General features: G+C 36.4%; 1 protein-coding gene across 1 annotated transcript in view; it reads right to left on the bottom strand.

Moving 5' to 3' along the window:
- Window positions 1-5,532: 5,532 nt before the first annotated feature.
- Window positions 5,533-12,945, bottom strand: part of Zpld1 (zona pellucida like domain containing 1) — a 58,724-nt gene continuing 51,311 nt past the window's right edge. Inside the window, exons 11-12 of the mRNA XM_028867554.2 lie at window positions 7,362-7,391; window positions 5,533-6,953 (exon numbers count right to left, since the gene is read on the bottom strand). Coding sequence (XP_028723387.1) covers window positions 6,778-6,953; window positions 7,362-7,391 — 206 coding nt within the window. The 3' untranslated portion in view covers window positions 5,533-6,777. The remainder of the gene's footprint in view (window positions 6,954-7,361; window positions 7,392-12,945) is intronic.

Here is a 12,945-nt window from a genome sequence, read left to right as displayed (position 1 = left end):
AAATCCTTTCAACTCAATGAATTCTATACAGATAGAATAGATATGCAGAACAAAAACCTATAACTTAATTTTAATGTGAAGATTTTATTGTAAGAAAGACATTATCTTCTAAGTTAGTAAGTGTTTAGATTTCAAGTGCTTGGGGGTAATTTGTTGTTGTTTTGGTTTGATTTGGTTTGGTTTGGTTTGTTGTTGTTGTTGTTTGGTTAGTTTTTTGTTTGGTTTGGTTGGGTTTTTTATTCCAAGGCTTCTAAAGACAGGATTGTTGCTATCCATGAAGATGAGGCTTTCAAGGACTTAGTGTAGTCCATTCATAGTTCTTTTCTCTCTCACAGCCACAAAGTCAGGAAACTTGTGGATTGTGTAAGGTAAATGTTCTCTGGCAATCTATAGGGAACACAACCTAAGTTTAAACATCTTATAAATTTTATTTTTCAAGCTGAAAAATGTGGCTGATATGAAAATGACTATTTCAAATGCAAACTTGTAAAAACCAAAAGCCTGTGTTTCCTACTGTGCTAACAACGTGGCAATACCAAACCAGAAAGCCAGAGTCACAGTCATACACTCACAGAGAAGTCACCTAAGGGTTACATAGCCCAGCTCCCCTGAGAAGGAAAAAAATCTGAATCAGGATGAAGAGATTTCAACCACATGATGTTGATGTTAAAAACTGGAAGTACCAAAGAAAATGTGCAGTGTGATAAGGATACACTTTATTGTCTGGAAAGTATCCAAATGTTGTAAATAAATACTAATAGAAAAAGTCACCATCTTTAAAGATAGATTCTTTAGATAGATAGATAGATAGATAGATAGATAGATAGATAGATAGATAGATAGATAGAGGAGAGATGGATAGACAGATGGATGGATGGACGGACGGACAGACGGACGGATGGACACCCTATAGTATGCATTTTTCTGTAAGTTTAAAACTGTTTAAGAAATTTAAAAAGGAGTAAGGGCCCTATATGCTATGCAGCTGGTCAGTGTTTTTTTAAATACTTTTTTCAAACTACAGCTCTATTTTTCTAATTCAAATCACAGACATATGTAATATATATATATATATATATATATATATATATATATATATATACATATGTGTGTAATTTGATATAGATAGATGATAGAAAAAATTGATGGCTAGATAGAAAAATAGATAGATAGGTTGATAGATAGATGATATAGATAGATAGATAGATAGATAGATAGATAGATAGATAGATAGATAGATAGATAGATAATTACATTGATTTTCCAGCACATTGAATAAACAATTCAATGTATAAGTACAAAGAAAATGGAAATAAGTTTGGGAAGACATCTTCTAGGTTGGCAAAATGCAAACCTACAGAGATGAATCAATGGATTTGGAAGCCAGTGAGGTAGTGGAAGGCAATTTTTTTTCATAGATAAAACTGTGACTGTAACATCAAATGTGTGCACACTGTTTTAGCCTAGAAAAGAACTTCTGTAGCAGTATATTAATTAAATAAACATACCATTCTATTGATTTAACCATGCTATTTGTTATATTTTTAATGAAATTGTGTTACAGCTGTAGAGACACAAATCATTTAAGAAAGTGTGTGTGTGTGTGTGTGTGTGTGTGTGTGTATGTATGTTCCATTGACAAACTAGAAGGAATTAAAAATTTAAGAACACTTTAATGAGAGAGAGTTAATCAACTTTGCTCCATATTATACTCAGAGGTTGATGTGAGATACCTAAAAATACGAGCTTTGTCTTTTTACATTCCAAATGGGCTCAATTTCTTTCAAAAACAACAAGGTGTTTTATTCTCTGTCTACTACACCTCTACGGTAAAAAAAATAAAAATAACAGCTTTTAAATAATAGGCTGATTCTAATTCCCAATAAGTAAATAATTACTAACAACATTATTTTCTCTAAAGCAAATTTCTATGGAAGTCAATTGTTCACAACTTTAAAAACACAGGTGCAAAGGAAGCTACATGAGAAAGAAGAGACGGCTTCATGACCTACACACCCTTGATTCAGAGGTGACAATTGCTAAGCACCACTCTTCCAGAATTTACTCTGTTAAGTTGATTAGCCTAACAAACAAGGTAGAAATGGATTCTGTCTTGTGCAATGCTAAAACAGCTTTGCTCCTAATGAAACCGAACCTCAAAACATGGACCCCCCTGCTTTCGACTGCAGCAACACACCACAGCAGAGCTTCTCTCTTCCCCATAGAAAATGAAGGGGAAAATTGAGGTAGTCATGTTGGTAACGTAGGTAAAGAAAGAAATATCCAGATTCTTGAAGAATAAGGGAATTGGAGCTTACAATCATAATTCTCAATTTCCCTTCATGGGGGTTTAAAAATGAAGACACTTAGCGGGAATTTCTAAGTGTTAGGTCTAGTACAAATGGGCACAGCCCCACCCCCAGCCCAAACCAAGTCTTTCCTTTCTGTTTGAGAAAAGTACATTAGTCCAGGCTATTTCATTTCTCCTACATTACTCACTAGTGTCTAGCTGTTCCAGCTTTGATACAGTTTGCCCAAAAGCTGTCAGGCAACGCATGCTCACAAACATGAAAATATAATGTTTTATCTGGTTTCCATTTACCCTGAGCCTGTGCCAGAGACGGGCTGCATCTTGTAGCATAAAGGTAATAGCTATCAACAATTCCAGGTCTCTATTCTCCAAGAACTAATTTAGGATCCTCTACTCATGATCCCTTATATCTAGATAGCATTTTAAACTACTCTAACAGTGTTGTCAAATTTCCTAACATGTTTTATGCAGGCATTTTCTAATATCCCAGACTTAGTAGGGACTTTTCTATTTATGTGATACATCCAATCAGTCCAGAGCCTGACTGGAACAGAAAGCAAGAGGAAAAATTTCCTTCCTTATTGACTTTCAAGCTTTGACTTTATTTCTGTCTTGCCTTTGACTTGATGTGAGACATTAATTCTTCCTGGGTCTGGGTTATGTTTTCTGATTGCAGCTACACCATCAGTCTCCCTGGAACTCACCTTCCCTACAGCAGGTTTTGTACTTGTTCAGATTCCACAAGTACATGTCAATTTCTTTTTATGAATTATATAACTTTCTATTATATATATATATATAAAAAACATCACATTACTTTCTATTTTGTATGTAAATACTATTCTTGTGCATCATTATTTATAGAATATTTAATCTTATCCCTGCATTTGTTTTGTTTGCTAACCAAGTCTTAAAGTTCTTTTCCAATGTATAAATTAATATAGTGTGGTGATATTGTGTTCCCTAATATTTTGTGCACCCTAATAAACTTATCTGGGTCCAGAGAACAGAACAGCCACTAGATATAGAGACCAGAAAATGGTGGCATACACACCTTTAATCCTAGCATTCCAGAGGCAGAGATCCATTTGGATCTCTGTGAGTTCAAAGCCACACTGGAAACAGCCAGGCATGGTGACTCAAGCCTTTAATCCCGGGAAGTGATGGCAAGAAACAAAAGGGTATATAAGGCATGAGGACCAGGAACCAGAGCCTTATTAAGCTTTTAGCAGCAGTTCAGCTGAGATCCATTTGGATGAGGACGCAGAGGCTTCCAGTCTGAGGAAACAGGATCAGCTGAGAAATTGGCAAGGTGAGGTGTCTGTGGCTTGTTCTATTTCTCTGATCTTCCAGCATTCACCCTAATACCTGGCTCCAGGTTTGTTTTTACTAACAAGACCTTTTTAACAATCCCTGCTACAATATGGTTTGTGTTAAAGTTTTCCCCACTTGCAAATAATTGAATAGTCTCATTGCCAAAAGCAACTGATCTATGGTTAGCTTATTTTATTTTTTTACTTATTAATATAGAATGAAAGTATATATGTTCAAGTTCTCCATTCTCTCATAATTCTCCCTGGCCAAGTAATGTGAGAATTCAAGAAACTATGCTTTATATATCTTCACATCAGGTATTACCCTTTAACTTCTCTTCTGGTCTGGCTTCTGATGGCTCACTGCTACAAGGCTACACAGAGTGATGTTATGTGTTCCACATCTCCCCCAAGAACTCTTATAGCAGTGGTGCTCCCTAAGCTAATTCCCAGGACTAGAGAAGTCCACACCATGCTCAGAAAGAATGGATTCTCCCTGAGTCCTGAAAAGGAGTTCTCTTTAATCCTGTGTCACTTCTTTGCCTTCCCTAGGGTGGAAGAATGCCTGGTGGAACCTGGTGGATCTGTAGTCACACAGAAGCTGAGTTCCTTTCCTTTCCAGCTTCTACTACACCCACCAAAGTATGAAAGTCCATCTTCGCCAGAGCTCAAGCTCCAGGCAAAGGGTAGATCCTTCCTGACGGAATGTTAGTGAAGGAACCCCAAATCAGACCAGTGGCCAGGTACTAGGTGCTGCTAGGACAGACTTCATCTGTCTATAGATATCACCCTCCTTCCATGTTGAAGCTTAGTTTAGAGTCACTCTTTCTCAGCATTCGTGAGAAAATAAGGATACAGAGAGTAGGAAAAATAAACATCATCTTAAATAAACAAGTAATATTTTCAAAATACTCATTTATAATTATTTTATTAATTTTGTACATGTCATCAGACCTTACCCCTGACGCTCAGGAAAAAAAAAAACAGTTTGAGGTATTAAAACTGAAAAGACATTTGCACATATTTATAAGGCCTTCCCACTACAAAAACCAAATAAAAAACTGAGTGTAACTAAACAGAACCTACAGTTTGGGGATTGTGAGGGAAAGCTGAATGAAATGAATCTTGCTAATTGCTTTATAGCTCTTCTTCTCTCATTCATGATAAAAGGGCAGCAAAAGGTAATATGAGACTTAAGTTGTTTCCAAAACGATGTGTGTTGATTATTTAGTTCTATGAAATGAAGTGTAGGATTCAAAGGTCAAAAGCTGAAGCAATCCATTCAAACTAAGCACTCTTAGTCCTCCAAAGGCAAAAATTCAAACACACAAACCAGCTTCAGTGATCCAGTGTCATATTCTCAGAGCTTAAGTTTGAACACCTACTTACCCCGGGCGTCTGAGATAGATTCATCACAGTATTTCAGTACTGTCCATGTACACAGAGGGTCATACAATGTGATGGACAGCTAATCATGTTAACACAGATGGAGGGCAGAATCAAAGACAAGATTGACTTTTTAAGTGATTTAATTTTTGTCTAATGTTGAAGAAATTATCCAGGATTTGTTTTTCCTGATCCTATTTCGCTTTGTGCTCCCACCTTGAAATAGGAAAGTTGAGGTAATTATATAGCTAATTATTGTAATATAAACACTTGCTCCTGAAATATTTAAGCAAATTGGAGGAAGGGCGGCCCTTTAACTTGGTGGTTGATTTAATTATTATATTAATTTGCAGTGTACATACGCCACTTGAAGCAAATCTAAAACTGGAATATTGATTTATATATTGCATATTAAAATCTGTCCTGAATAATGGGTCACAAATGATAGTTGGGACATCAGATTTCTACAGTTAACACAGCACTACCAGTAGCTGCACAAACCAGGCTTTGGTGTTTGTCATTGAATTAAATAAATAAAATATTTGTTCACTTGCGGGAATAATTTGAACATAAAAAAAAATCACTGTGACTTTTATATTGCTTTTGTGTTAAACGTGTATTGTTTAAAAATAGGATTTAAAATATTTTTGCAAAACTGTTAAAGGATCAAATGCTCTCACTATTTCATACTAGAGGAAGCTACTGTTCATTCCATACTGAACATCACATCTAAGAAAATGACATCTTATAAAGAAAGCCCCTTTGGACCATTTATTTCCCCACTTGTCATAAAAAGCTTAGGACAAAGGAATGGCATTTTTATGTTGGCTCCTAAAATGTTCTGCAAAGTTCACTTGATCTGCATGTCCTCTTTGTTCTGGGATAAAAAGGATGCTGGCTTGTTAGAAAACTCTAATGGGAACATCATGCTTGTATGGTGCTGACAATGTCCTCTTCTTATGCAATGACTTCTAAATCAAGAATAGCCTTTCCATAGTGCCCTTGATGCTGGACACACAGAAGCTGAGTGTTCACCTGGCAGAAGGACCAACCTGTACTGATGTTCTCATATGGACCAGGACCAAGGTCTCACAGCCATTTGTATTCAAAAGAATAAGTTTTTTTGGGACACTCTGTATTCTTTGGACATTAACAAATACTTTTACTATTTGTTTTACAAATGCATTTCCCAAGAGTATTTTAGTTTTGTTTGGTGTTTTCTTTTTAAATAAATGTCATCAGGAATAAAAATCAACCCATGACACAAGTAAGTCAATAGAAATAGTAGTTAAATCTCAGGTGCCCCATTAAAATGTTGCCTTAAGCTGGAATTACCTGTAATAAAACAAAAGTAACTTCCATTTTGGGAACAGATACACAATTTAATATTGTTGTATTGGGCTTAACTACGTAGCAGAAAATGCAACAAATTCATTTTTCCCCTGTGCTTACATTTACCTCTTACATCAACAATCTACAGAAATCACAAATAAAGTGAGAAACAACTGACCTTTTAATATCTACATCCTGAATATTTGTATTTATTGTCAATGTTCCCATTGCTGATAGGAAAATAGGGTTGGCCACCTACACAGTGGCAGTAGCAACAGCATCAAAATTCTTTCACTATCTTAACCCTCATGAGCTACAGCCTAAGCTAAACTAAAAAAAAAAAATCTCAAATGTGGCTGGTGTTCAATTTAGATGGATTTCTGATCACAGTCCCATGGGGTAGTCAATGAAGTCTTCTGGGAGAACCAGTCCTCGTCACTCAAACACAGGATTTCTCACACCATTCAACACCAAGCTGCTGGATCCCTTTCTGTGTAGCAGGGTCAGTGAGCACAAGAGGAGGGCGAAGCTCATGACTCCCAGAATGACCATTCCTGATATCAGGGAGCTGGTGATGGCATTCAGCTGGAAGGGAGGCACATTCAGGGAACCTGTAAGAATCGCACACACTGTTATAAAGTCTTCAAAATGTAATTGTCTCACCGCCATCCGCTTTGCTCCTACAGATTATTCCTCACCACCCTCTCACAGCATCGCCCTGGAGTATGCAGTAGCCTATTAACTATATTTCAACCCAAGACTTAAAGTATTGCATAGATTAGAGTTTGGTATCCCACAAACAGGCAAAACAAACCAAAATAAAAGCTAAAAGTTAAAAATTCTATAAAAACTGACCAACACATCGCATTAAGGATTTAAAATTCCTCTGTGAACTGTTAATTTAAAATGCAGCCAACTTGTGAAACTAGATCTCATTATGCTCGCCGACTATAGTTTCATAAAACGGATCACCAAAACATCTTGAAACATTACAAATATTTATTTGCTAATTATCTTACCAAGCTGTGAATTGTTGGTTGGAGTCTCATCTGAGGAGAGATAAGAGAAAAACAGAAGTGAAAATGTCTCCCCAAATACTTGCTTTTTTTGGATTCTAACTCCATGATTTTGAAAGTTCACCCTAATTATTTTCTTCACCAACCCCTTACCCAAGCTCCATGGACAACTCATGAATGAGACATTCTGTTTTTATATTTCCTACTCCCCATGTACCAGATTTTATCCACAAATCTACAAACAAAAAAATCACAAAATATATTATACTGTGTTCTTTCCTGCCAATGTTGTTTCATCATGTTCTCTCTGCCAGGTTAGGAAGGGCAGTAATTGTTAACAGCTATCACATTTTTATGGACTTATAACCTGCCATTTGTTATTCCGTTACAGAGAAATATTCATTATTTCGTGTCACTCTATTTCAAGTGTTGCCAATTTGCCTGATATAATCTGCAAGAGCATCATTCTGTGATCCAAGATGATATATTTACTCTTAATAACTAAATAAAAGGCCAAGTGGACTCCCGAGCTTGAGCTGAGGTTCTCTTTGTATCTGCTAAGTGGAAGACTGAAGCAGTTAATGTCCACTTTTCCTTAGTGGACATGACAGAAGCAGCGAGCACACTTTCTAACTTTCCCCCATTCTTATTGAGCAATTTTCAATCATGTTAAAATTAACCTTTAAACTGGCAACCAGAGTATTTCATATTCATGTTAACATGTACATGTGTGTTTGTGGTTGTTACTTAAATCATAAGATATGTACAGTTGACTACAGATTATAGACATTTTTACAGTTAATGCATGTGTAACTGCATAGCACCATGGAGTTCATAAAGTGCTACTTCATGTGCTGTCACATTTAATCCTCATGATAGCCCTGTGGCTTAGATATTATTGCTACCCCCATTATACACCTGAGGAAACCTCCTGTGTCATTGCCTCATGGCAAAGTATACATATGCTAAAATCAATACTGCAGTTCAGAGTCTTTTTTGTAAAATAATATAAACGGACTGAGTATAGAAAATAATTCATAGCCTGAATCTCCATAATCAAAAATATTTTCTATACTTGGCTCTGGGTGATTATTATAAAATATCCAATTCTATTTCTTTTCAGACACTTGACTGATAGCAAAAAACACAGCTATGTTATCAGGTCCTGAAATACAGATTTCAAAACTAATATGGCACCCACTCAGGGAACACTTCGCAATGCACATCAGCAATCATTTTGGGGATGCTTTACAATGTGCATTGGTACTCACTCAGAGGATGATTTACAATGTGCAGTGCATTGTAATAGGACAAAAGGCAAAATGACACTCACAAGAACATCCTAACCTCTTTCTAACAATATAACCTCTTTCTCTCAATATAAAGGTACTTTCTTTCTCATGGAAATAAATAGGATGAATGGACTGTGGCGATTCATCCAAAAGACATCCATGTCCTGGGCACTAGATAATCTGGAGTCTTTTCTACATTCTTTTGGGGGTCCATTTAATTCCTTTAAGGTTACTTTGAATACAAAGCTCCATTCCTATGAAGTGTCCAGAATGAGGCAGAGATGCTATGACTAGGTAACCCCTCCCTGATACACATACACACATCCTACACACTATTCCCTGCATCCTGAGGTTAAAAGAATATCAAACATCAGAGCTGTGATATTCCTATTACCACCCACTACTGAAAAAGGTAACATTCTGGATACTCCCATGAACACTTTACTATGGACATAATGTCCCTGTGTGTTAGAACCAAACCCTTCATGTCAATCAAGTGAAAACACTAGTTCCAGGTTCTAGAGCAGAAAAGATGAAAGCATTGTACTGCTGTAAAATGGCTGAAATTAAACCACGTACTATTTGAACGCAGTTTGAAATTGCATTTGAATAATAGATTCTGATAGAGAATTGCCTTTCTGTTTGTTGTTGATGATATTCTCTAATTTATTGTGTTGTTGTAATAATAAAAACAAACAAACAACAACAAAAACCACTGTCTAGCCCCAAAGAGGAAGCAGATGAACAGATGTTTTCCTGGAGTGTTAGGTCACCACCCGCTTCTGTGTTCCGTCCAGTCCTTTTGGTCTTTTGGAGTGTACATATATGCTAAAAGAAAGGCATGAAGCCTGAAGGAATTAGATAAGTTTGAATATTAAGCTCAGCGAGCTCCTCAAAAATGTATACAGCTGTCTGAGGATTCACAAGTGAGAGGCAACACAGTAGCAGTACCACAGCTGTTTAAGCCAGAAATAGCATATACATTGCTACTACGTGTTTTCCTCTCCTCTAAAAAGCTGCACTAAATGGAAAATATAAACATCACTCACTGGAAAGATGTACACAAAATAAATATTTCCCTTATCTCTATCAAACTTTAAAAAAAGTTTAATTACCTATGCTGTAAAAAAAATGAACCTTTTATTTTACACTTTAAAAAGCACGGAACTTTTAAAAAAATTCCTTTGTATAACACGGGTTAATAGTCTAGCCCTGAACTCTACAGACCTTAAGAGCAATGTCATGGATTAGCTTCTAGCAGAGTGCCTGTCCTATGCACAGACTAAATATGTGTGCTTTTATGAATTATTAACTACCCATGAAACTCAATGATTCTACTTTAACAAGGGTTTGACTTTGGATTACTCATAACTTATGTTAACAAAACAATTGTTATTGTTTTTCAGCATTTGTACCAGAATTATTTGCTACAGGCAATTGTCTACCTTAGAAATGTCAACATTTGGAAGCTTTTAGTAAGTACACTGCAGAAACTTTGAGGATTTTACATCTCAAAAATATGCACATTTTCATAAAAGGGGGTTATATTATCAAGCAAAAATAATCAAAGCAGATTGGTTGTATTAAGAAGTGAAAACAAAATAGTATTCTTAAGAATTTTCAACTTAGTGGACTTAACCCAGACCAGACATCTTGAGTCAAGGAGTGGCTCACTGAGTATATTGAGAAAAACTTCCAAGGATCAGGACTTTGGAGAGAGTAAACAACGCCGGAATTGGGCTTGTCTATAGAAAACCCATCACTGGACATGAAGAAATAAATTTTAAATGACTCAAGCAGAAAACTATAGTGAGACAAATAAAAGGGGATAGCTTTGGCCAGGAAGCCAAACAGGAAGTTTCAATGGGATTGTCGAGGGTAGACATGGTTTGAATTCTGTATTCTTGTGGGATTTTTAATGGAGGGTGGGCTTGGGGGAAGGGGAGGGGGGCAGGAAGGGGAAGAACAAGGGAATCTGTGGCTGTTATATAGAACTGAATAGTATTGTAAAATAAAATAAAATAAAAAGTGCATGGATCTTGTATTATTACAATGTTGATATGCTGAATTGTAAACAATGAAGCCATTTTAAAGACCAACATCACCTACTTATCAAAATAATATCAAAATAAAATGAGGTAGAGTGAGAGAGAAGGACTCAACAGTGTGTCAAAGATCTGAAAATGATCTTTCCAGCGTTTGCCAGTGGGAAAAGCTAAGTTCTCCTGTGTCAGATTAGGGATACGCTTGATGTGTAAACAGATCATAAACCAGAAAGGAGGAACTCTGAGCATGACAGCAGAGGTACTCTGCTAGGTCTCTCATGCTTTAAGGATAGAGACTTTGGTAGCTAGAGAGATAGCACATCAGTTAAATATGTTTGCTACTCTTCCACGGTATCCGAGTTATGTTCCCAGCACTCACAGCACATGGCCCTTGATCATCTGTACCTCCAGCTCCAGGGAAATCTGATGTTCTCCTCTGGCCTCACACTTATGTGTTATACACACAGAGAGAGTCTCACTCACACTCATAAAAATGTTTTTAAAAGAAGAGATATTTTAGGGATCTAGACAAGGGGTTGGTGAAACCTAGAAGCTTGGATTGTTAGCTTTAATAGAGTTTTGAGGGTCTTAAATATTTTTTGACTTTTAAAAATTATCTTACACTAACAAAATATTCCAAATTTATGATGTTTAAATTTTCTTGGGCTGGGTAAGAAGGAAGCAGGGTCACTAACTAAAGCCTCTATCCAAGATGGACACAGATGTCTCTTTCAAATTTCTTTACTAATGGGAAAGCGACTCTGCATATACTCCATAAATATAAAAATAGTTTTGTTTTGCCTACCCTGAAGCATTTCTTATTACTGGAAATAAGAGTTAGATTTCCATCCAATGTAATTCCATCAGCAGTTTCTTATAGACTTGGGTATTTCACAAAACCCCAAACAATCATTTTCAAACCATTCAGACAAATCCTCAGAGAGTAGAGACAAAGTTTGAAATTTCACATTTAATAATTTTCTGCATTATTTAAAGGTCCCATTAGCTTCTTTTTCAATAATGGTATGCTTATATAAATACAATGAAGTGAATAATTAACTCAATTTTATGCATTTTTTTAGGCTGAAAGTACTTTTTACTTAATTATTTATGTATTTCAAGCAAACTTCTTTTTTTACTCTTAGGTGACATTGGCAGAAAGGTAAAGACAATTTAATTGAAAGATAATAGCAGCCTTACAGCTAATACAAAATTGAGAAAACATTATTAGCATATAAACCAAACCAAAATTGTTCTCTTTATTTTTTTAGAACATTTTGCAATGACATCATAAAGAATCTTGAAACCTACCTTTAAAAACCTCTATATTTTAAACATGAAGAATCTTATGTTAGCGAAACGCACTGTTAATAACAGTCATGTGGCTTTTTAGAATAAAAGCTAGACCTAGAGTCAAGTGTGTTGAACTTCAGTTTTAGTGTTGTTTTACTGCGTGCCTCTTTGATCCGGTCAATTCTGGAAGCTTCTAGCTTCATACAGAATTAAATCCACATCTATCCCTTTGTTGAATCTGTGCGGTATTGTGCATAAACGTGTGTGGAAAAAAATATTTGTGTCCACGAGAATAGATGTGTATTGGCCCTGTGTCCATCTTCTCATATAAGTGTGAGAGTGTAAATGTGCTCACTGGGGGGAGAAGGAAGCAATGAAGCAGGTGATGTTCAAACTGGGCAACTCAACCACGTTTACTAGGATTGTTTACAAGGGCATAGAGAATGCACAGAACAAAGCCGTGTTTCTTGGACGGCAGGTTAGAGAAAGGTTTCCAGAGAGTGTGACTTTAGAAAGAAAAGTGTTGCGGTTTTTTTCTTTAAAGATCCTATCTTTTTATATATAACTGTTTGTATGTGAACGTGCACACATGTATGCACAAGTGAGTGCTAGTGCCAATGGAGGCCAGAGGTATCCTCTAGCCGGATCTGCAGTTACAGGAGATTGTGAACCTTTATGGGAGCTGGGAATCAAACTTGGGTATTCTGCAAGAGCAGCAAGTGCTCCTAACTGTTGAGCCATCTCTTAGGCACCAAGGAAACTACCTTGTAGGATCTTATTTCTGTGTGGCTGCCAGGCTTCCGACAGGACAGTGCCTCCTGCTGGTCAATTTTAATAAAAAAAAAATAGATAACAGGGCAAATAGTGGATACAGTCCATACAGGGGAAGCCACAGTGGGAAGAAATTAAGCAGGAAATGTAAATTGGAGGCATAGCACAAAATATTTGCACTGGGGG

The sequence above is a fragment of the Peromyscus leucopus genome, chromosome 12, assembly GCF_004664715.2.
Source record: "Peromyscus leucopus breed LL Stock chromosome 12, UCI_PerLeu_2.1, whole genome shotgun sequence".
Lineage (NCBI taxonomy): Eukaryota > Metazoa > Chordata > Mammalia > Rodentia > Cricetidae > Peromyscus > Peromyscus leucopus.
This window is presented reverse-complemented; position numbering and strand designations above follow the sequence as displayed.